General features: G+C 31.9%; 2 protein-coding genes across 3 annotated transcripts in view; both read left to right on the plus strand.

Annotated features, from left to right (window-relative positions):
• LOC115446331 (sodium-independent sulfate anion transporter-like) overlaps positions 1 to 19,873 on the plus strand; it is a 53,893-nt gene extending 34,020 nt beyond the window's left edge. For both annotated transcript variants that reach the window (XM_030172943.2, XM_030172942.2), the window contains exons 8-12: positions 3,841 to 3,981; positions 6,136 to 6,281; positions 7,118 to 7,426; positions 10,594 to 10,738; positions 17,985 to 19,873. In XM_030172943.2, coding sequence (XP_030028803.1) covers positions 3,841 to 3,981; positions 6,136 to 6,281; positions 7,118 to 7,426; positions 10,594 to 10,738; positions 17,985 to 18,037 — 794 coding nt within the window. In that variant the 3' untranslated portion in view covers positions 18,038 to 19,873. The remainder of the gene's footprint in view (positions 1 to 3,840; positions 3,982 to 6,135; positions 6,282 to 7,117; positions 7,427 to 10,593; positions 10,739 to 17,984) is intronic.
• Positions 19,874 to 22,327: 2,454 nt separating this feature from the next.
• On the plus strand, positions 22,328 to 23,482 carry LOC115446333 (papain). Its single transcript, XM_030172945.2, has 2 exons — positions 22,328 to 22,705; positions 23,250 to 23,482. The coding sequence occupies exons 1-2, from the start codon at positions 22,405 to 22,407 to the stop codon at positions 23,252 to 23,254; spliced, it is 306 nt and encodes a 101-aa protein (XP_030028805.1). The 5' UTR covers positions 22,328 to 22,404; the 3' UTR covers positions 23,255 to 23,482.
• Positions 23,483 to 26,485: the final 3,003 nt, after the last annotated feature.

Genomic DNA, 26,485 nt, shown 5'->3' on the forward strand with positions numbered 1-26,485 from the left:
TGGCCGGGGCTATAACCCAAGAGGAGGTTAATATCAGACAAGCGACAACTGTAGAGTGGGTGACATACTTTTTAAAAAAGATTTTGGATTTTTTTGCGATTGGCCACCCGTGTTCGTTGTCATCCTTTGGGGGATGGAACACCAATAGTTTAATAGTAAAAATGAAAGCTCATTACCCATTAAATAATTATAGAGCACCTAGTTTCTACGTAAAGCAGTAAAATTATATTGAATTAGCGCACGAGTCAATAGAATTAATTGGATTCAGTAACGATATTAATATTAAACTCCTGATTTAATTGTTTAAACAGATCTAATCCATCGGTCTCTGAAAATTAATTATTTCGGAATACGTTTTGATTCATCAAAACCATTACGAAGGATTACCTAAATATAATACGATACGTATTTTAGGAACATAGTTATTTCTTGGTATAGTATTCGTTATGGTTAGCAATTTTTTTGATGCTTTATTTAATATTACATAGTTCGTTGAACATTTTTCAGAAGTTAGAACTTTAAAGCCCTATTTATTATAATCGGTGTACTAACTTTGAAGACAGAGAAACACTACTAGTTGCCAAGCTATAAAATATAGATAAATAGTTTTAACTTTGCAATCCGAATGCTTGAAAATGAACAAGTTTGTAACATCTTCATATTTCAATTAATTGATTTAATTGAGTTAGCGCTCGCGTTTCCGTACCGTTCCCGCTTACCACTTCTTTGTTGTTTACTTTGTACCAATTTGTTAACCGTTATTGTTTGATTGTGAACGACCACTTTGTAAATGTATTGTTCGAACGACATTGTTAGAACAATTTATTATTAATTGATCTGATTTTGAGCGACGTATTGACATTTTAGAACAAGAGAAAATCTTTACTAATAGTCTAAGTAGAGACAAAACAATACAAATGAGACAATTATTTTCTGTAGTCATTATCGAAAATAACTAAAGGAATTCGGTCACGTTTCCGAACGAATTTCATTGCGTAATCTCATAGGAATAGAACCACGAGTTATGACAATAAAATTTGTTACTATAGTAGGGGTTATATTTTATGTACATAAAAGTTATAAATTATTTATAAGTACATACTTTCCGGTTTCCTTATTCTGTTGGTCTCTACAAGGAGTTATACGAAACACCTTTCCGATGATTATTTATTCAAATACATAGTTTTAAACTTTGGCCCCGTTGAACATAAAATATTTGAATATTTGATACAAGTTACCCCTATCCGGCTTACTTTTACCGTATTTTTAGTTCTTAACAAAATGTTTGACGCATTTTATTTATCGAACTTTTGTTTAGAAAAAAATAAATTAGTACTCAAAACGAGACTACTAAGTCCATTTAATAATATATTCCAACTTTTTCATTCTTTAGTCTTTTGGCTAAAATAGCCTATTTTGTTACCATTTTAATAAATTCTATTTATCCGCTATGTCATAAATCATAAATGAATGTATTAAAGATACTGAGTCTAAAGTCTAATGAAATAACGTGCTAATTAGCGCGCACTCGACTGTAGTATCAAGCCATGAATACCCAGCTAGCTTTTACCAATAGTTCGGAGTAGTTAGGCAACAGCCGATCCCTATAAAAATGTGATTAAAACTTGAACGTATCTACTGAATTGATTACTTGCGCCACGCAGGTGAGATTGGCTTCAATTAGGGATGCTACGGGCTCTTCGATATGGGGCAAACTGTCCATTCATATTTTATTTAGTTAGAGCAGTTTGCGTCGAACTTACTAATAGTTCATATAGGCATGAATTCACTTCTGTTTATTCTTTGTGTGGAAGAAATTATGCAGCACCAAGTGCTACGGTCAACTGGCTTGTTAGCTCAACAACAGTTAACACAGGCTTACATTCTTAAATATATAATACGGAATTATATTATGAATTGTTTTTTTTATGGTAAACAAATTGAGTAGCCGGCAACATATGAAACAAGTCAGTACAAAATATATATTTGCATTCGGAAACAGTAACAGCCAACCCTATTTTCAAGGGCGCGTTATAAAGATCGTGTGTCGCATTCCGTCAGCTTGGAAAGTTCAACTGTTTGGAATTTGCATTATTCAAAGATCTTTCCAATGAATATTTACTCGGTCCAATTGAATTTCAATAGCTTTTTGGAAATCCAATATTAACAATGCGGGTCTGTAACTTGGAAGCACGTTTTGCAAGAAAATATTCATAAAGTGTTTTCGAGCTAAATCTACCGTCCAATCATGATAATGTTGAAGTTTCGACAGCTTGATATATCTCGGACGTTTTCGAGACCGTTTAAAACTTGATCGAATTAAATCTAGACGAACGGCAGCCCTGATTTATGGGCCCTCTTTAGCGACGTTCGGAATCGGCGCGTTTTAATCCCGAGATTAGTTTTAACAGAACTAGGCAAAATTTGTACCAAGACAAATGTAAATCCAGTGTATAAATCATTGCTGCCACGTGCGCTGCGGCAGCTATGTTGTACCAACTTCATAAATCTAAAAGTTTACATCGTAGTTTACCGCCACAGTTAAGTTTCCGTGGAGGTTTTACAATTTCAAATATACTCGTATACTTCTCACAGACTTGTCCTATATATTCAGAATTTTATACGAAATAGGAAACTTGCGCGTCCGTGACTACAGTTTGGCTGTTTTATAAAAGATGCTCATTTTAAAATGTGCGTATCGATGAGGCTTATTCGAAAATTGTTTGCCTCGCTCCGGTAAAAATATTGTATTGTTTCAAATATTGGATTTTAAATAACCAAAACAGGTAATATCTAAGTTATAATATAAGGGGTAAGTCAAGTCAATAACAAAGCAGCGATATATTTTTTGATATTCAAAATAATTTCTAAAAGTTTTCGGTACTTTATATTTAACTAGCTGACCCGACAGACGTAGTCACGTCCTAACTATAAATTTGCAGCGCGCATTCTGTCAATCGCTGACAGTTATTTTAAACAATTGACAATTATATAAAATTAACATTTTCGTTAAGTTTTCTAATTTTTCGCGCCATTTTTTGAATTTTTTCTTTCATAAGAACCTTCTCCTGACAATAACTAACACAACCAAAAATAAAATTGTGAAATCGGTCCAGCCGTTCACGCGTGATGGCGTGACAAAGGGAAATAGGGATTCATTTTTATATATATAGATTTAGGAAAACAAAATTCAATCGTCGTATAAAAATCCATCACATAAATTATACTGACTGAATATAAAAGTGGGATAAATAGTTATTTTTTTACCTACAGCTCTAATTTCGAATATGTATATTGTCCAACGAATAAATTTTATCTGATTAAAAATTTTGCCCTTTACATATATCAAATTGTTATTAGATCTGGTCTTATTTATTTTAATTGGATCTGATTTTGTTATTAATATTATAAATGTAAAGTTCGGAGAAAATACAGGTTATAATAACATTGGTTATAACGACTAATGGCACAGTCCAAATATATTTACGAAAAGGGTATCGTTTATAATAGCAATCAGATATAGTATCCATAATCCATTTTTTTCTTTACAAATGATTCGATACGGGGAACTTTTAATTATTAAAATTTGTCGCTGTACGTGTTTATATTAGGGTTATGTCAGTGGTGGTGGTGGGGGCTTCGGGTACGCTATTTGATACGTCTGTCCCCCACCACTAACTGTGTTTCTATAACACTTTGTATTTGTGTTTCGATATGAGACTTTAATTTTTAAACATAGCCACACTTATGTTTTTTGATGTTGGGAGGAGCATAATCCATATTAGGTGTTGTATTCAATGTCGTTATAACCGGTTGTAACGTATTATCGAACATGACCAGGTGTGATAGTGCTGCTGACGCTGGCGCTGCTGACGCCGTACTTCTACTTCATCCCGCGCGCCGCGCTCGCCGCCGTGATCGTGTGCGCCGTGCTGCACATGGTCGACACCGACATACTCAAGAAACTATGGCACACCAACAGTGAGTTAATTAATAAACTAACTACATAATTTGGTATATGTGCATTTTATAACTGAGCATATAAATTGTAAGTGGTATCTGTAACATACTATGTTTTTGTTGGAAGTAAATAAATAAAAAAAAATTCAATACATAGTTCCAACGGATAAGTTGTGTCGATTTAATCCCTTATAAACAAAATAAATACGTCAAACATTAACCGCCATTTTCAATAAGGGGTCGTTCAAGTATTAAGTAACACAATTTTCGAAAATATTTTACCTCCCCACCTCCCATGTAACGTTTTCCTGTACGCCCCTCCTCAAAAAGTTATGTAACTCTAAAGTGACATTTTTTTTCTAATATTCACAATTATGTTACGCAAAATACCGGAAAGTCGCTAAAATACCTTTGTTCTTGTTTTAAAATAAAAAAACCGATGTTACATAATGCTTTGTACGATACCCCCCTCCCGCTCTTGTAACGCATCGTAACGTTTTACAGGCCCCCCCTTCCCCTCCAAATTCCATTACGTAATATTTGAACGGCCCCTACCACTATCCCAATCGCTTTTTTCGATCTATCTCAAAAATGGACCAATCAGAACAAAGTTTTTTTACATGCTCACAAATGAGCTATTTTGATTGGTCCATTCTCGGAATCGGATTGAAGGTTGAGATTAGGTTGGTTCGTTGAAAACCTCTGTAAGCCGGATTTAGATTACTAAGAAAACAGAAGTTATCTTCCCCAAGCGATTTTTACTAAAACAGTTATGTCGAGCGGACTACTGCTTTGAAGCTGATAAAAGAACGATAGAAGAATAGAATTATTGAAATAGTACCGCTAGTGTAAACGCATCTAAAAGTTCTTGCTAGTGTAAACTTAGCTTTACAGGCAGCGTGCCAGCAATGAACCAGTACAATATGATAGGCGATTTATTATTAGATTGTTTTGTCTGGAACAATTTTTAATACCTTTAAATAAGGGTAGATTTCCGGAGATGTCGGCTTCCAAATTTACCGCATCAATTCTTAAATTTTAGCTTTTAAGGATTTTCAGCCTTCGAAAGAGTCGAGTAAAAATTGATAAAAAATGCGATATAATCCGGAAAATTTATTTAATTTATTTTTAAATTACTTTTTAAATTACGAACCTCAGAAATATTCGCGGCAAATGGATTTATTTATTCAGTGTACGGGTATTTCATGATTGCGTGAGTACTGAAAACTCTATTAAAACGTAATGTCGTTTAGAACTTCATATACTTTTTAATTCGCTACTATGGTAGTCGGTAAGAAATACAAACATTATACTACCTATTTATTTACTACTTTCTTTAAGTGCTTTTTAACATAGGTATGAATGTTGTGCACTATAACATTTATAAATTAATACTAATAACAAATTACATAATATATTATCATAGGGTACATTGAATTTTAGAGAATTTAAATCCATTCCGCTGAATATTTAAAAAATGTATAAATTCCGCACAAGCACCGTGACCTCGCAATACACAGAACATTTCCCACATAAGAAGGTGCTTAGGCGGCGCTCAAATATTTGCCTACTATGTTATTCCATCAAAACCAATTTCATATTCAGGCTGGTACTTAACCTTGCCTCTATAATCTCACTAAAGATTATAATGAGTAATTCATCACGTAATGAGTTATTTCATCACGGACGACCGCCGTTACGTAGGGGCGTCTCGTCAAATTATTCCTATAGGATTTGGACTCGACCTTTACAACTATGCTGAAAGTTATTGTTATTGCTTCGGTTAAGGAGGTGATCTCCAGTTTATTAGGGTGCTGCCGTCAAAACATCCTGTCGGGTTGTCACCAGTCATTTATCCGCACGTAATCAAAATTTTAACGTGCTAATTTTGGAGGAGAATGGTTCCTGAATTGAAACTTTTAGTCTTGTAAATTACGGTGAGAAGGACGAAATCTGTTTGTTTCGTTTCTTGACATTAGAGGAGATTTACTTATTTATATTAATCAATTAGGCACCCATTGGGTTGATGAGGTTTCAGACATTTCAGTAAAGTTATATTTGTAAATAATTAAAGCTTGATATCGTTAAAATTTCAATTACACTAATTCTAAATTGAATATATACATGAAAATCTTGCTACAAAATCAGGATATCTAATATTTGGCGTATTCGCAGGGTTGGATCTAATTCCCCTACTCGGTACATTTGCGTGTTGCCTCGCGCTGAGCATCGAGGTGGGGTTAATATGCGGTGTGGGGATTGATATGTTGCTGCTACTCTACTACAATTCCAGGCCTCCGCTTGATATTAAATACGTTGACGTGAGTATCCGTGTTATTGGTGAAGGAATTTTTAATATTAATGATAGCAGAAAAATGTATGACAAAAATAGTGAAGCTATAGTTACAGAATCTTTAGTTTAATAAAATACATGCAATGAATTTAAATTATCCTAGGTTTACCGGTCATAAAACAATGAAGACCAGGTTCAATGTTGTCTTAGATGGTATAAAAGGTCGCAATGAATAATTTCTGATGAAAATAATTTTCCTTTCAGAAAATTCCATAGACTTAGTAAAAGTTATTTTGCCAGCAAAAATAGTACAATACTATTATTCATACACAGTTAATAACAATGAATAATACTCGTAAGTTGCCGTCATATAAACAAACAATTTGTTTATCTCATCCCAATTAAGCAAGATGAAACTAATCTGTAGTCTATCATAAAGTTCGCGCAACTGGATGAATGTCGCATGATTATATCGGAGACCAGCAATTATTTCTTTCAACGAGTATCATAATCTTTCTGTAGTATCATAATATTATATTTTTGTAACATAAGTATTACGAATGAAACATTGCCTAAAGGCTAATCAAAATTTTTTGGTCGCTTAAAACTATTTGACTATGAAGTAATTGCTTTTTATGTATAGAGTTTTTCTCATTCTTAACAAGAAAATAAATATTTTATAATGTAAGTCCGTATTTTAATCAACAATTCACTTATCTTGAACATGGAGTCTAGTTTGATTATGTAAGAAAATCGTCGCGTCCTTAATTAGTTTCAGCCAATTTTAAATTCCAATGTAGATTCCTAGTTTCACGAAATTAAATTACGAATTTAATAAAAAAGATATTCAATATTTATTTGCAGGATGGCATCTTACCACCACATTACGCTATAAATCTTGTGGGAAGTTTCAATTTCGCTGGAGCTGAAAGGGTTCGATCCAAAGTAGCTGATTTAAAAAATCCTAATAACAAAGTGCTTCAAGCAGCTACTTTGGAAACGTTAACAATTATACCAGAAGGTGGAACTCCAAACGGTAACCATGGTAACGCGGTGATAATCGGCGATAATGTTGCCAATGGTAACAATCTGGGAGTGAATGTTGTGAGATCCAGCAATGTGTTGGTGATGCACTGCGACGCTTTGTATAGGCTGGACTATACGTTTTTGCAGGTGAGTGTTTTTCATCTACTTGTATGACTTCCTAAACGTGTACATTATGTGAGATTTTATTAAGAAAGATTATGAGTACTTCATATTTGGCTTAATTTAGAATAACTATCAAAGGATTTTTTTTTGTGTATGTAAAAAGAATATCATCAACTATATAGTCGTAAGCTATATTTTGATACATGACATTTGGTTTAGTGATTTGTAATTAATTTACAATATATGTGCGTTTACAGTATGTTGTTAGATTAGTGGTGTATATATGTTGTAAATGAATTACAGCTGACACGAGAATTTCTTGAATTAAAATATAGTCTGCCATTATGCTCATTACATAATATAATTTCAATCGTGTTCATGTTCTTTTGATATACACAAAAAATCCTTGCTACAATATTCTACATTAACACAAGTATAACTAACCCAACATATTAAACGACTAACAAACATTCACGTAACATCAAAGCTTTAATTCAAACGAAACCATTGTCAACAGCTACGTATAGTCTGGTATTAGTTCCAATTTAATATTCAGTTGGCCGCAAGCCGCAACGTCAAATCGTATGCAATGTTGACGTTTGTACCGCAACGGCGGCTTAAATATCTACCGCATCTGCACTTCTAGCGTGTTATTGTAATTTACATTGTAATTAATTTTTGTTGTTAATTTCGACATTGCCGCCGTCATCGTGGTTTCGTGGTCATCGCTAATTGTTTTCATTCAATTACGCGTCTGTAGGTCGGTTTCCATAAATGTACGCGAGGATGATGAAGTGCGTGTCAATGTTTGCTAATAAGCCTTCCAGTAATCTTGGTGTAATTCGACGATCTTGATAGTGGACATGGGAATAATATTCAATCTCTTCAACTGCGGAGTCTTTATTTGAATTGATGCTTCTACTTATATATTTTTAAATTTTTCTATAATGCCAATATTAGGTTGCATTTTGCCCCAAATTTAGATTTATTTACTAAAAATATGTGCATACCTCCGAAGTGATTTTAAACAAAGTAATCAAAAACTCCTCAGTACGTACGAAAAACGAACATCCAATACTTGGCAAATCTAACCCGAAAAAGTTTGTTACTACGTACACCTGCCTCTTACAATGATACTTTCATCCCTTAATACTTTGAAGAAGTTTGTTCGTAACGTTTATTTTCTTATAAAACATTGTAAATATATCAAAAGTAGTCGGCGTATATTTTTAGTTAATTAATAATACATTTATTGTTTATTAATTGCTTAAATAGCTCATTAATACAATTTATTTACATAGTGCGAAAATTTGTCACATCGTTTTGAAGTATCTATGGATAAAAGATTTTCGCATGATGATAATGTTAAATTACTTGAGTGTTCATTTATTTATTTCAATAAATATATTTTACTTTTATTATTAAGACAGTATATGTATATAACTTTTGTCATTAAGGGATTTGCACCTTTCCGTTGTCTTCATAAGGTAGATATTTGCCTACGTTAGGAAGCAAATACACTATGTAGGGTTAGTCGAGGGACCTATTTAAAGAGTGTAGTTTGATTTACATTCTATAATATATACTGTGATCTAATTTTCTATCGTAATTTGGCATCTATTTGGTATTATTATCTGTTCTAAGCCAGGTTAAAAAATCAAGGGAAACCTTTAATAAATAAAAAAACTTAAAAGACATGTTCCTATTAATATGACCTTTGACCTCCCACAAATATAGTCGTAATAAAACAATCGTCATTTCTTGAGGTTTAATCAGTAATTTTTTAACGGTTATTATTAGTTACATGCAAGCATGAACTATCGTATATATACCTAGTCTTGCCATAAATATTGTAATAAAGAAAAAAGAAAATTGTTAACTGCAAATAACATTTATTACTTTTACAGTGTGTCAGTTTAATACATAAATATAAAACAATTAAAAATATAAAAAGCTTATTCGAAGTGGTCTCCATTGGCTGCAATACAGTCCTTTAAACGATGAGGCCAGTTATCAATAGAAGCACGCACTCTCTCCATGGGAAAATTCTTCACTGCCAATCGTATAGATTGTTTTAGGGACTCCAAATTATCATGGCGTTTAGAGCAAGCTGTACTCTCTAAAACTGACCACAAATCATAATCCAGCGGATTAAGATCGGGACTAGACGACGGCCAGTCTTCAGCTCTGATGAAGTCCGAAACGTTCGATTCCAACCAAGACTGCGTGGACCGAGCTTTATGACCCGGCGCCGAGTCTTGCTGGAAGGACCATACTTGGTTATTGAACATGGTGATGTTAAGGGGCTTAACTACCTTCTCAAGAATGGTATCTTGATACACTTGTGCCGATGTTTTGATACCTTTTTCACAAAAATATGGCTCAGTCACTCCTTCATAGCTAACACCCCACCAAACCATCACTGAAGTCGGATAATGTCCACGTTGCACTCTGTCGACTAATTGGGAAGCTTCCTTAGAGCTTTGAGCATAAATACGGTCATTTTGTTTGTTAAAATGTTGCTCAATTGTAAAAATTTTCTCATCCGTAAACAAAATTTTTCTGTGACCTCCCTTTGCGTACCGCTTCAGTAGTTGTTTCGATTTTACCACCCTATTCTTCTTTAAATTATCAGTTAAGAAATGGCCAGTGCGTCTCTTATAGGCTGCAAGTCCTAAGTCATCTTTTAAAATACGCGACATGGTTCTAGGTGCTATCTTCATTTCCCGAGATAAAATCTTTTGCTTTCGGACAGGATTTCTTCGAATTCTTTCCCTTACTGCTTTGACCACCTTTTTCGTACGAACACTACGTGGACGGCCAGATCTTTTTCTGTCACAAACAGAGGAGGTCTCATTGTACCTATTAATAGCCCGGTACACAAACATTTTACTAATACCAAGTGTATGGAGAGTTTTAAAAATTGCATTTGGCTCCATACCTACTTTGTGTAATGCTATCACAGCGATTCGGTTCTCTTTATCACCCCACACCATTTTAATATCGCAAAATATTTTACAATGTATTGGCGCCAAAATGAGAAAACACAATGAACAATCGTATAAAAATGACAGATTCGAAATTCAAATGTAATATTTTTTTATAATTAAGTGTAACAGTATTTATGGCCAGACTAAGTAAATATGTACCACGAATAAAATACATTTTGTATTATTAATTTATTCTTTCAGAGTGTAAAAATGTTGGTGAAGGAATGGTCACAGGGTGGTAGAGTGTTGTGGTGCAACGCGTCGCCTAAAGTCAAGGAGCAGCTTGTGAATATCCTGCAGGAACCAATATTCTGCGACAGTGAGCAGCTAAGAATACTGCTGACAGGTTAGTATTCATTAGAATCCTTTAATGACGTAATCTAGACAGACTTTTCTGGTTTTCTGGATGATTAATTACAGTGAAAACTTCATCATCTGCTGGTCTTTAGTGCGAATTTATAACTATAAAATATTAATTAATTTATCGTCTTGTACCAATAAAGAATTGATTTTACAATCTGAACCTAATAATAATACTAGCCCTGTATTATATACTGTACTGTTACACGGCCCTCCTCTACTACTGAGAGGGCTCAGTCCTTAGTCCACACTCGCCTAGTGCGGGTTGGTAGATTTACCGTACCTTCCAAATTACTATGAAGAACTTCTCAGGTATGCAGGTTTTCTCACGATGTTTTCCTTCACCGTAAAACAAGCGATAATTCATAAAGAATGCTCAGATAACATTAGAAAAGTCAGAGGCGCGTGGTCTTGGATTTAAACCTGGGGACTTTCGTCTCGGTAATCCGTTCCATTCCCAAGGAAGCTATCGCCGCTTTCTCACGGTCTCAATTATTGAATAATAGTATAGATTGGTAAACTAAAAATTGTTTTAAAAGATTGGTTATAGATTAAGTTAAATGAAAGGCAGAGATTATTTGAGTGTTTGCAAAATAACCTAAGAAGTATTATCGTGTACTTCTTGCTGATACAATATCTACTAATCTCTGATCAGGTCGTTGGACTAGGACTGATTAACACAGATTTATTTTAATTTCCGCAATTTTACTTGCATTAATATAAATGATAGTTACGTATTAATTAAACGTTTCAACATCCATTAATTCATTACCGCATAGTAAATAATACGCGCGTACTTTTCATCAATGTGGTTACCAGAATTTGACATCTATAATTAGACCCAGTTATGGCAAAATGTACCAACCCACAAATTATTCCAAAATAAATTATTAATTTATCACGCAATAAATCCAAAAGTATTACTTTATTGCTCCGGAAAACACGCTTAAATCCATTTATATCTGTGACAAAAAAAGTATTTGTCCAACTGCACAATGTTTTTATACACCGAAAAATTCAGCTGCAACAAATAATAATCCAAAATGTTAAATAGTATTTTTTATATTAGCTATTGCCCGCGGCTTGGTCCGCGTGAATGAGTTTTTCGAGATAAAGTCTCGCTTTATATTTTCCCTGGATAGAAAGCACCTAGCCTAGTTTGTTTGTATGAACGCGTTAATCTAAAGAATTACTAAACCAATTAAAAAAAGGAATCTACATTACTCATGAGTGCTATAGGCTACTTTTATTCCGAGAAAATATTCGTCTCGGAAAGATTTAAAGCGGGCGGAGTCGCAGGCAAAAGACATAGTGGGCAATCTAGAAATCGAACCCAGTTCTAACAATTTGTATATCCTTATACATGTTGGTTATAATTAGGAGTACGTAGCAACAAATATTTATTCAACCTACAACCTTGTCACAGGGACCGCATATTATAAAACGTTTCCAAAACCCAGACCAAGGAATCCTATTACATGTCTAGTTTGTTATTGTCATTGTTAATATATACATCACATATAATCATCAAGCATAATTGCATTACTGTTACATAGTCGGCTAATAATTAATATATTCGTTAATACTTTACGTCTATGAATACGGGGGTTACCCCCTTATTCATAGACGTTTTTTATCTAACGACCGAGTAAGGCTGTGATAACAAGTCTCTTTCTCAGTGCTGACGGCATGGCAGTCTTCTCAGTGCGTAGACGTGGGGCCGTTGTGATTGGCTAATATTGAAATACAACAATAATAACCAATCACAACAGCCCTATGTCTATTTCTCAGTGCTATTGGGCACTGAGAAACAGGCTTGTTATCACAGCTTTACTTCGTCCTTAGATAAAAAACGTTTATGAATAAGGGGGTAAGTAATTAACTAGCATAAGGACGCAAATTTTAGGAATACGTTCTAGTTTTGTTTGTATATTTTATAATTAGTTATAGTTTTTGATTGTTATGTGTTTTATTTCTTAATTTATTAAAAATAAAATAAAATAATTAGACGATTATGTTTGTTATACAATTTTGTTTTGTTATTGAATGGATTAATTAATAACACAGATATATTTATATGAAATGCTGGGATAGATATTGATGTCATTCGTCATAAAAATAATGGAGAAATCAAAAATGTTAACAGTAAAAAAGAGATAAGATGGTGCTTGCAAATTTTGACATTAAAATTGAAGGCATAGGTAATAGATATATTTTTCGTATCATTTCGTTTTATTTTTGTGCATAACATTTATCCGTAATGAATAACAAGTATTTATACGATAAGTATAATTATACCAGTCTAAAAATCTGCAAGAATAACTAAAATTTATTTAGGACTAGATGACCCGATGAACTTCGTATCACCTACATACATTTATTATTGTTATTTATTGTGAAACACAATTTTGCCATACAATACGTATGTTATCATTATCTGTCTCTCGCTAGTCGAGAGTACGGTTTGCACGTGAAGTAGCTCGTCGTACATTTGATTAACTTCGACTATCTAAGTCATCTTCTCCGTGGCATTTTGCGACAATAACGATAAATAAAGTTCTCACGCACTGACAAATTGATGATAGATTTTAATAATAGTCTTGAAATTTATTTATTTATTTTCTATTTTTAAGAACCCACTGACACTTTTACACTATTTATTTCTGAAATGTTTTGTATTTGAACAAAATAAACCAAAGAAATCGGACTTCATAATACAACTATGAAACAGACTTATTTCTGAATACATCTATATATATGTTACAGTTCTTTATTTCTAAAAAGAGAAAAAGACATGAAGTGTTTGACAGGTAGGAACATTTTGTATTGAAAACTTATATTGTCGTTTTTAGTATTTTCCGTTATTTATTATTTATGTTCGTCACCGTTTAATCCATCCCTGGACTTCCACAAATAATTCAAAACCAAAATTAGCCAAATCGGTTCAGCCGTTCTCGAGTTTTAGCGAGACTAACGAACAGCAATTGATTTTTATATATATAGATTGTAATTTTCATCTGAAATATTTACATTAGGAATTACTAAAATATGAAATATCTAATAAGAAACATTTTAAATTTAAGCTCGTAGTATTTTATGACGTATACTAGTAACATTAAAGTAAATGTAGAAAGTAGCTAGGAGCATTTTAATATCGTTTGGTCTAAACGTATTATACCGTTTAAAAGGTTTTCTAATAGTAAATGGTAATGAAGCCATCGTTTTTGAGAGTTTAATTTAAATCTGCATCGTAATTATACGATATTTCTTTTCAAAGCTTAAATGTAACGTTAAAATGTTTGTTTCCACGTACTTAGACTCGAGAAGAGTTACAATCTATGTAGTAAATAAATTTAATTCTATAGATACAAATATTTGAGAGCTGACAAGTTTGTTTGAATACGTGTATCTCTAAAAGTGGCTACTGGGCCCTTATTCTGTATGATAGTGTAAACGCGTAACGCGGCCGTGTCATGTTATCTTCGAGAAATGTGTGTGGAATGGTATTCTGTAAGCCAAATCATACAGAATAATGGCCCTGAGTGAGTTCTTAAAAATATTTCACCGTATTTTATTCATTTTTATACTCCGCTGCGAGCGCTCCATTAGTTATTGCTGTTCTGACCTATTGTAATATTAAAGTGGTGTTATAAATTAAAATCATAAATAAAAATAATTATCAAAATAGCAACTTAATTCAATTGAAAATCTTCTTAAATATGAACTGGTTTTAGTATTAATCAATTACATTAAATAAATCAATAAAATATAATAATTAAGTAATCATTTATAAAAATCCAAATATATCAGTGTATAATTTCAACAATCAACCCAGCATAACATATTAGTATAATGGGACGTGACCCCTGAGTTTTAACATATTATGCTACGTTAGATTAGAATGTTCTTACTTATTAGCCCTTGGCAAAATTGCTTTGTTGTTCGGTGTTAACATTTTAAAATAATTTGAAAAATAGATATTACAGCAAATAACCCGCCTATAATTCTTCCGATTTTTTTAATAAGTATAAAGAGTTGTTAAAATACTGTCGTAAGAAATATACCTTAATTTAACATTAGCAGCATTTTTTAATTGAACAATTATGTCATATGTAATCAAAGATCAATCAATTTTGAATTCCTCTCAAGATTTGACGCAGTCCTGTTTTCGGCCCCATGCGGCAGTATTGAGTTCGATTTCAGTAATAATTTAAATTTCATCAGCATTAGATAATACATTTCAATTATTCCAATGATATCCAATCGCTTATGCAAACATTTCAAACACATTACTCAGTTGGCATGCAGCGAACGCAAATGTTCGATATGGTCTATAAACGTTATCCACTATTATAAATTAGGTATTGCGTTCGGATACGTGTCGTTAATGTAAACATCGTTTGGAAATATTTAAGATCAAGAATAGTTTTCCTTTTAATGTGTAATTTATCAAGTTAGGTTCTTATTAAGACTTTTTCATCTGTAAATAATTGATTACACGGGTCCGTTAATTTCATTATTTTAATATACAGTAAGTGTTTTAGTTGTGTGTGTATTATTTCAGTGAGTTGTGGATAAATCACGTAGGTAGCCATACAGTTCTTTGGATTCTAGGAAAATATTGTTTATTACCATTATATTTTCCTTATTCGTTTGTTCACCTATTTTGGTTTATGACGTCAATGATGACGCAACGTCATAGGTAATGGTCTCTTTAGTTTACCTATATAGAATAATAATACTAACTTATACTTAAGACGACTCGAAATTAATTATCTACTTTTGCTCCGATTTCGATTTTACGGACAATCATGGTGACCGGAATCCAGATGCTTTTAAATTTTCATTGCCTGTTACAAATATTCACGCTGTGGATATCATTTTTGTGGATTTGTGGATTTACATATTAATTCAAGTATTTCACAATATTTACAGGTGCCCTACACCACGTTTTATTTCGAACTCATCTAGTTTCATCTCTGTGAGGGGTTCACTTTTATGATCCTCCTTCAATTTTGAAAAGTAACTTCGCGCTCTTTGTATTGTATATGAATGTTTTATTGGATTTTATGTATACTTTAAATATATTTATTACTGGTTGTTACGCTTTAAAACATAACTTGTACAACAGTAAAATATTGAATAAAAAACTCTAGTGACTTGATGACGTTATTTTTATAAAACAGAGATATTAAATTTATTTTAATCTGAGCAATTTAGTTTGTTTTAATTAAAGAAAGTCTTTTAGATTAAAATGTTGTTGAGTAAATAATAATGACTTTATTATGTTCTCTTTTATCGCAAAGAGCTACATTAACATCTGCGAAGAGTATATCTGGAAGATATGAGAGAGTAAACGTCTCTTATGGTGATCAGTGACAGTTCAGCGTGATCCATTTCAATCCCAAGTGTAGGCTGCGAGCCTAACGGCTTTATGTATGCATTAAGCATCATACAGTAGCATTATCACAAATGTAATGTAGTTTCCCTCGCTATCTTTTCAAATGTACGTGTATTTGATATTGGTTGCTCATGGTTGTTGTGCAAAAAAAAAACAAAAAAATACAGTTGAATTGAGAACCTCCTCATTTTTTTAAAGTCGGTAAAATATTACTAATTTATTATATTGTGGTCATTTTGTGTAAGCAAAACAAAGGCAGCTGTCCTATAATCTCTTCTTGTTATCATGTAATTTTATATAGTAGTCATTATGACTCAATACCAACATTACAATTGATACAATAACTGTTAGTCAATCATAAAATACATAATACGTCTATTTATTTGTCATATCAAAAAGCATATTTGCAAACGTAATAGGCAATAATCTTTCCGACTACTATACAGATTCTGTTAATTTTGAAGCCAATTGTGACATATTGATGGCACGATTGAATTTATTTATCACTGGAGAGTCGCCAGCGGGCGGCTTAATGTGCAATCACAATAATTCTGTTGGTTATCTACAAGTTATAGCCGCTGTTACTGGCAGAGTTGGAAACTAAGCACCTTTGTAACTCATCCACATTATACATTAAATAAAAAATATACGACTTTTGACATAAAATAAGATTTTTTGTATTATACTTATAACGATGAACAATATTTTTTCAATTTAGTAGTTTCAAAGTCACGATCGTTTTACCTAAAGTTCTGAACTTCATGTATCCAGTTATTTAATAGAACATAATTTGTGATTGTTTTTTAAAGTTTTCGTATCCTAACATAATTTTAGATATTAAATTTACCAACAATAAACATTTCATATGTTGTAAGATTAAAACTACTAATAATATTCTGTAAGTGTAACTGGTTTTAACTTTCCGTTAGTATAACTATGTAAGGAAATTATAATCTTCTTAAGGCGTGTTTGCAATAGATAATAATCCATGGTTGACTCACAGTTTTCGTATAATATAAGTAGTGGTTTTGTTGAAGTTAAAGTTAAGTAATTTGTTATAGTTAAGTAGTTTAGAGAATATCTTCCTAAGAGTTAAAAGCGCCTCAACATGTATTCTGTTATAAAACTAGATTCACATTTTTGTTACAAACAGGACGTCTATTTAAATTGTTATGGCATAATATCAGTTTTATTTGCCAGTTAAAATTTTTTAACAGCGGCAAAACGAACTCTTAGATTAAAATAGTATAAATATTTCTTGCTGTATAATAAAATGTAATTGACTTAAGTATTGTGAACGTGCCAGCTTAGGTTAAACGACTTGTCTATCGTGATTTTTGGCACTAGCGGATTATTTTGCATAGAGAGCATAGTTTCGAAGTAACCTTGATTAATGAAAAGATCTTATTAAGAGACATTTTTAATTGGCGATTAATTTACAATTTCGATTAAATTTTAATTAACAGGTATCGAATAGCTAATATATTATGTTTATTTTATTTATTTGGGATCATATTTAACATTGTGACTTTTGTATTTGGTCGGCTTATAAATTTATACGAGTACAATTTACTCATAAGGCATTTATGAGTATATAGGCCCATTATTCTTTTGCTCTCAAATTTTAATCATTAATAAGAAATTGACAAGTGATTAGTGAAACACTAACTAACGTGTAATAAAGGGTGCAATATCTGGCATCAATCTAATTTAATGAGTTGAAACTGCGAAATCCACCATTATTGGTGTGCAGAGCGAGCGTTGCTTTGACATTGACTGCAACAAAGAGCCTGTACTGACGTTCCATTTCAATTTGCCGTAATTGTTACAGGTGCTGTGATAGAAGACCAACAAGCGGGTAATGTTAATGATACACCACTTTAATTAGTTTCCATTGTTGCAACGTACAATTAGTTTTTCTCTTGCCTGTCTTTTATTGTGAACTTAATTAAACACAAAAAACTGAATAAAACCTCTGTTTGTGTAATTGCTTTGTATATATCTTTACTATATATTCGTATTAATTGTTAAAAATCCGTTATTAGTTGATTCCACTTGCCCAATCATCTATTATGAAGGACAGGTAAGAAGAACACGTATTGTAGATTTCTGATAATGTGTGATCAGTTCGAATTAAATGTGCAATACTTGGTATTATAATTATTTTAATTAGGTATTTAATGATTGTTAAGGCGTCTATATTGAATTGTGTTTTTGTTATTATTATATTGATGTTAGAATAACGTGTGTTCCTAGACATTTATGTTATTATCTGTCGGTAATTTTTGGGACCAGCAGGAATGCGAACACTGTCTGCGTCGCCATCGCACTCCATTTTATATATAGTAGTATTGTAATTAACAAGATGTAATACTTGTATAATGAAATAGCCCAAGATGTAATAGCCCTGTACTATATACTGCTGAGCATGGGTTTCCACTACTACTAAGAAGGTAAGGCCTTAGTCTACCACGGTGGCCTATGGCGAGTTGCTAATTTTTATATATTGTGCCAAAAAAAATATAAACTGAACTAAGCCCCTTTTCAGATAGAATAGCTTCAACGCGCGTTAACCGCGTGCTAATATTTGCATATATCGATCAAAATACATACAAAGTAAGTGTTCTCTGAGGTCTCTGTTTTACTAAAGTTTGTCACATCAACGGGGACTTAGTCAATATCGCAACCAGCTTTAATGCATTTTTATTTGATTTCCTTTCGATACATTGCATTTCTAAATAAATAAAATAACACGTCGATTTACAATTTTTATTTTTTAGACAAAATGTATTGAAACGTTACTGACTTAGTTATTTGTTTTACGTGACATGTGTGAGTTTATCTCAAGTCCTTATAGTTTACATGTTTATATTATTCTGTATAAACAAAGCGGTTTTTAAGTCAAAATATTATGATTGATGTGGTAATTTGTTTTGTTAATAGTAACAAAGAATATAAACTTAGTAAACGTTTTTTAATAAAATATAATATATTATAATTAGATTCTGTTTTGGAAACCCCTTCAATTATGCAAGGTAATATTAAAATATTAAAAAAATAGTTTCAAGCAAGATATAGTATGAATTATGAGTGTCTGTGTGGTATTTGAATATGGTTATTTTTTTGTTAAAGATTCCGTCCTTAATGTATATATTAGAACGTATTCCATAGTATTAAGGTTTCATATGTTACAAATTAATTTGATTGTGATAATTAAATAACGTTGTTTTATTACCAACATAATAATTACAAATATCTTTGAATTAGTTTCAAAGTCCCTTACACCAGGGTAATAGTCACAAAGTAATAACCTCATTAAAATATACAATATTATAGCTGTTAACCGTATTAATTACTCGAATGAGTGTTATTGAGTAATTGTAACCAGTTTGAGTATTTATTGTACTCTATCTGGATTCCACCCCACTTACCACCAAGTGCAGTGCTCACTATGCCGAGCGAGAAAAAAATGGCGAAATTCTAGTAAAATAATAATTGATCTTGATTATTCGATTAAGATTTCTTATTGCAAGATACAATTGCCATCAGATTGTATTATTTATTATATTATTATACATGATTAGGTTTATAAAAATAGCTATTTATGTCACATGAGGTAAATGAACAGTTGTTTGTATAGAAAATAAATAATTCCATGTACATAATAAGAAAATGTGAATTATGCAATGGTATGAATAAAGTCAATTGTAAATTTAAAAAGGTTTTTTTCTTACATATTTGTAGCAAACCTAAAACTAATGATGATAGAAAGATAGATAATATTGTAGAAGTTGATAATCGAGACTCTTATAGTGAAATAGACATTAATAATACAGCAGTATGATATAAAAAGCATGTGTCTAAAGAAATATTAGTTTAAGAAAAATCTACAAATATAACATTAATTTGGCCAATCTACACCACAATCAGCTTATATACTTAATGCCATAAAATTAATGTTTACTGTTAACACAAGCGTGAAGTCAACGGTAAATGAAAAAATTGAATTTGTTACGGTATAGGAAATTGTAGTATAAATAATCAAAACAGCAACGTTTATTGCATTCAGAAAGGTTAACTATAAATATGAAGATCTTTATACTGATTGTTCTAATCGCAGTTGTTGCAACCGCAGTAGACTCAAAAAAACATAATAATAAAAAACCTTATTACGATGTTAATAAGGCACCGGCATTATTTGTTAAATACATGCGAGATTACCAGAAAGAGTATAAAAATACGTACGACATGCTAATACATTACGATGCCTTTGTAAAGTCATTGACAGTTATTAACGAGAGTAATCGTTTGAATCCCCATGCTGTATACGATCTTAACAACTTGGCTGATATGACTGAAGAAGAATTAAAGCAGTTAACTCCGGTAAGTTTTTACGTTAATTATGTATTCTAAATGTATAATATACAAGTAACACTATGAACAATTAAAATGATAATGGTAGATAATTCTACTACAAAATAATCGTAAAGTATCATTATACCATGATAAGAATGAAGAGGCTTATATAGTTTGTCTTGCTCTATCGAGTGAGTGGCGAGTACGTATAATTTATTCATAGAAAATAATATATTGAATTATAATAATTATTTTTATTCCTATAAATAATAGCCGGGCGCAGTGTGCAATATATTTTAAATTTGTTTTATATTATTTGATTCGTGATGGTTGACTATTACTTATGCACAATGTCATCAGTAAATTTCCTTTGTTAAATATTCCTATAATTTTTTAACTTTTGTTTTTAGGGAATCAGTAACAAATAAGGTGTCCGTACAAAATACCCGAGGAGTTTTGGAGAAACACAAAAAGAAATGTTCTTTCCTTCGACATGTGAACATGTCTAAAAGACCTAATAATTTATTTTAGATTATTTAAAACGGTTGTTAGTTCTCGTAATAAACAATAAACAAATTTATACTTCTGTTTTATTAAAAACCGTTAAAATTCGTACATATAAATTTGTGCAGATGTTAAATTATAGGTCTGACGCGAATGCTACCTATTGAAAGTAATCTGAAGTGGATATTTTTATAAAAATTACCAATTTTATAGTTGTATCTTTGTGTTTTGACTAGTTTTCTTTTATTCCTAAACCCCACTAATATTGGAGCTAACGAAGCAAAAAAAGTAATATAAATCGGTCGAGCCATTTTCAAGTTCCTGTGAGACTGACGCACAGCAATTGAATTATGAATAATGTATACCTAGTAAAATTATGTAAGCCTTTAAATTATTATTCTTCATAATTAAAAATGTTAGTTGGTTCCTTATCATAAATAAAAATTGAGCCGTCGCGGGATGCCTGGTAGTTGATAAATTTTGATATTATTTTGTATAAAAATATGTATGATAGGATCGTAGAATCAAATAATAGTGGTATAACCAAATAATCTTTATAATTTCATTAGAGTTCGTAGACTCAGCGCGGTGAGGAGCCTCGCCACGCCAAGTCGCCAAGCCGGCCTTAGCCGCCGCATAAGATGTTTCCTTCTAGCAGTAGATCTTACTAATATTATAAATGACGTGCTAAGTGAAAAGCTTTTCCCGCTAGAAAAGTCCCTATATCATTACACTAATCAATACCGCCATCTGAAATACGACCTTAGCGCTATCTATTTAAAAATCAGACGTAAAATTCAAATTACTGAAATAAAAGTAGTCTATAATATATTAATTTAGGTTATGGTCTTTTTGTATTATGTATGTCAAATTTCATCCCAATCTGATCTCCGATTTCTGCGTTTACTTTAAACAAGCAAAAAAACATCGTTACAAACTACCTCAAACACAAACACATCCAAACAAACAAACATCCAAATATTTTTAAAAACATTCTCATTTATTATATTAGTAAGATAAAATTATAAGAAGTAACATGTCAAAATTCATGGACAGTATCCTAAGAAAGCTTTTTAAGTAGCTACAGTGGTTATGGTAGCTATCATTGCTGCCTCATCTTAAAAATTCGCCCTGTATCTTTATTATTTATGATTACTTAGATAAGTAATTATAACATAATAACATATATACAAAGGTATACGATAAAGATATACGAAGCAACGACATTGAGATGCAATGACCACATCACAATCAATAACCGGTCACCAAGTCTTTACCTTTGTAAGGAGACAGATAAAACATCTACCTTAATATATAAACAATCCAGTTGTCCAGTGGACGGCATACATTTAAAACGCACAAAGAGATTGGTCACGCGTCCTCTGCCAAACATGAATACAGTCAGTATTGCAACGCTACTCGTAGTGATCGCAATGGCGTCCGCAACACGTCCTGACGCCAAGCATTACGATACTGAAAATGCTCAAGAATTATTCGAACAATTCATCAAAGAGCACAACAGAGAATACAAAGATGATGCTGACAAGCAAGTTCATTACGAAGCGTTTGTGTCAAATTTGAAGGAGATAAACAAGTTGAACGAAGGTAATCCTAGTGCGACGTACGGCATTAATAAATTCGCAGACTACACCGACGAGGAGAAAAAAATGATGAGAGGGGGAGTCAGAAAACGTAAGTTTTGTAAACAACTAAATATATTATAAATTCCATATTGTATTTATTATTTAATGCGTATGTACTATGTACGCTATTGTTTTCATTACTCGTTTTGTAAGTATTCCGTAGCGATAAGGCATGACATCATTTGCGCGGTAACAAGGTCGATATTGGCGTAGCGACACTAGCGACGTGAAGTTGGAGCGGTTTAGCGATGAATCATTCTTGTTTATTCATAGAAGAGGCAAATAAAACGAAGATTGGATTAGACTCATCCGTCGACGGTTTATTTGTTTTTGGGTGATGTTGCAATTAATAAATTGATTTTTTTTTCACGGTAGTCATTATATTTTTAAAGTACCTACTAATATTTTGTTGAATACAGCAGAGTTTATCATCTATTTATCTGGAATTAAATATACTTGACCTAACAAAATACGAATACTCATGCACCATAAATTATGATAGTCACAGTATATGTGAATACATTACTTGTTTTACAAAATTTTACATTTTTATTCCCAAATAACTAACTAAAAATGTATTTTCTTCTTTTCAGATTGAAAGTGTCTCACAGTGGTGACTTATTGTTTAAATCTGCATATTAATTGTGCTTATCAAAGGTCAAATGGCTTTGACATAAATATGTACCTATGAATAAGCTTAGCTTTAAATTTTTTTTTATAATAAATTGTTTTACAAATAGATAACAAGAATACAATATAATTTGATTGTAAGTTCATTGATTTGGACCAAGACTATTTTTCACAAGTAAAATGTATAATTATTCAACATTGTTTTAATGTTATATTTATAAAAAAAAAACAAACCTCGTATTTGTATGCTTTTATAGAAAAATGTCCCGCAAAATTCTCTTTGAAATAAATATTATTCCAACAATACAAATATTTTGTTGCAAGAATTACATTTTACGAATTAACAACATTAGTTTATCATAACATATCATATTTTGATACGTGATGAATTTTAAAATTATTCTTTATTGACTGCCTACTGTTTCATTTAGTAAACATACATGTAGGTAAGTTTAATAAAAACATTACTTACTTAGTGTTTAATTTTGAAATTAATTCATATTATTTAAAAGGTAAGGTGTTGTCTTTGTGAATAAGCTATTATTTTTATTTTATTCCAAATAAATATTTTTTATTACATTTGATGTTGTTTCATTAACTTTGCCATACAATATTATCAAAAATGGACAAGTGGGAGTTGGACTCAGTCATAAAGAGTTCCGTAAAAACTTGTAGGTAAGGTATCTAAGTATAGAAATTCAAACTTGGCAAATTGAACTTTGCCGTTCGTTCCATAAACCCGACTTTGGCACCAACCACAAAGAATAAATTTATTATAGTAAATTCACTATTTTTTTGCTAGAAAAGTAGATATTTACTGTTTTCAGCCTTTATTTGTGCCTTGCGCCTAATTTATAGGATAACTGGAAAATCACTAAAGGTCCTGTGGTCCACAAGTCCCTTGTGGAATCTGAAAATATGAGATATAAACGTTCAGGTTACATTTTGATCGCGATGACTTACAAGTTTGATAGAGCAACAGCTGCAAGAAACCGTTAATTTCCCCGTTAATTTAAAAAAGTCCCGTATAAAAGAGTTTTGACAGACAGATGGACAACAAGGTGATCCTATGAGGGTTCCTTTTTACGTACGAAACCCTAATAAAACTATATAAGTACGTCATTATTATCCAATATCGTTATTTATATTATGTGGCTAGTGGGTGGTGTATTAATTTGTCGTAAGTATCTACATATAGCCTACTTCATCATCATCATCAGCCACATAAAGTCCACTGTTGAACATAGGCCTCCCCGAAAGATTTCCAGACGAACTTGTAGAAAGCGGCCTGCATCCAATGTGTTTCTGCGACCTTCATCAAGTCGGCCGTCCACCTTGCACGTGGACGTCCAATGTTGTGCTTGCCGGTACTTGGTCTCCACTCGAGAACTTTAGCCTAACTAACTAACTTTAGTCTAACTATAGTCTACTTATTGGAATAAATTAAAAACATGCATGCACTGACTGGAGGGTGTTTTGTATGCGGCAGTATATTCCATATATCAATTTACTGCGTTATAAGGTTATAATTCGACAAAATAAATCGGGCTTGACCCTTAAAAGTAAAAAGAGTACGTAATTATTGCACACCCGAACAGAATACCTTTTCAAATATTCTTTTCAATATCATTTAGATAATAAAATAACATTTGCATTACTTCCTGTTCTCAATATTGAATATTAGTGTGTTTTTGTAAATATGTATAATGGTTCTTAAATTAAATTCTTATAACAAAAAGGACCTTATTATCCAAACCAGTAAAGCTAAATCGAGAAAAAACCCAAAACAATAAAAATAAAACAACGGTTGATCATTGAAAAACAAAATGCTGTTTTACAGCAGACGACAAACTGTACAAGGGGCAAATTGAAACGCGGGTTGGGGGACAGAAATTGGCAAGTTTGAGCACCACGGTACCATTCCGAGGATTTGTTGGACCCTCGTAAAACTGTTCTCCGAATCGCAGTGAGTTCCCAAAGGTTTATCTTATTTTGAAAAGCTCAGGAAAGATGACGCAGCGTTTACGACCACTAGTCTAGCTGGAAAGACGTTATGGAAAATGGCTTGATGCGCAACTTATTAAACTCATTCGTGTCCTATGCACACGCTAGACTTTTTATAATTTATAACACAGTTCAAGGTTATTCTAACGTTTGCATTTATTAAAGTCAGGTTTTTATTTAGAAAATTTATTTGATAAACAAAAGCAGATCAACACGATGATAAACAAAGAGTTTAACGAAATTTATAATCAGCATTTATATTTTAAGTTTGTTTTGCTTGAATTGGAATAATACGTGGTAGATACTTTTAAAACGCCGTCGATAATATTTATCAATATTTAATCTTTTAACTGCTTTTATTTATTATCGAGTAGGTACTTTTTATTATATTAAAACTGTATTATTTTTCATTTAATATTTTCACTGTATACGAATTTACAACAATGGTGCCTTTTGTGCGAAATTTTATAAAGGTGCATTTGCGCCTGAAAGAAGTTTAATGCTTTTAAAAATATTACTTGCTGCTAGTTTTAATCATTCTGGCTGTGCTTATATTTACATACAAACTCCTACATAGTTACAATTTGTAGTAGGTATTTTCTTAAAGTATTTCCATAGTTTTGGCTAAAAATATATTTAGTAATTTTACTAATATTATGTTTCCAATTAAACTTTAGAAGCGTTTGCTATTTTAGTATTCAGGCGCTTAAATCTTTCCGCGATTACTCACACATCGAGAATATTTATATTATTATAGCGTTTATCAATGATGTTTAAAAACTGCCACTAACACGCATAATCTAAAAGCCCGAAATTGTCCCAATTGGGACGAATTTTTCATACATTACGCGTAAATTTCTCGCTGCCTTTTTTCATACCGGTTTTCAGACATGTCCTTCACACGACAGCTAATGACGTAAAACGTAAAAGTATGAGTGCATTTTGCGTACGGAACACTTTTTTCGTTTGATTTGGAATATCTAGTGCGTATGTATACTTTTTGAATATTATTGGCGTTTATACAGTTATCATAGAAGTTGTTAATTTTTTTTGAGGACTGTGGGGGCGTGATGATGGATTTATTTTGCACATTTGCATTATTTATTATAAAAATATCATGCAATCCTATTTAATTGTTCATGGTAACAAAATATAATATTTACTATTAATACGATAGCACACATAAATTATTGTA

The sequence above is a fragment of the Manduca sexta genome, chromosome 12 (assembly GCF_014839805.1).
Source record: "Manduca sexta isolate Smith_Timp_Sample1 chromosome 12, JHU_Msex_v1.0, whole genome shotgun sequence".
In the NCBI taxonomy this organism is placed as follows: domain Eukaryota; kingdom Metazoa; phylum Arthropoda; class Insecta; order Lepidoptera; family Sphingidae; genus Manduca; species Manduca sexta.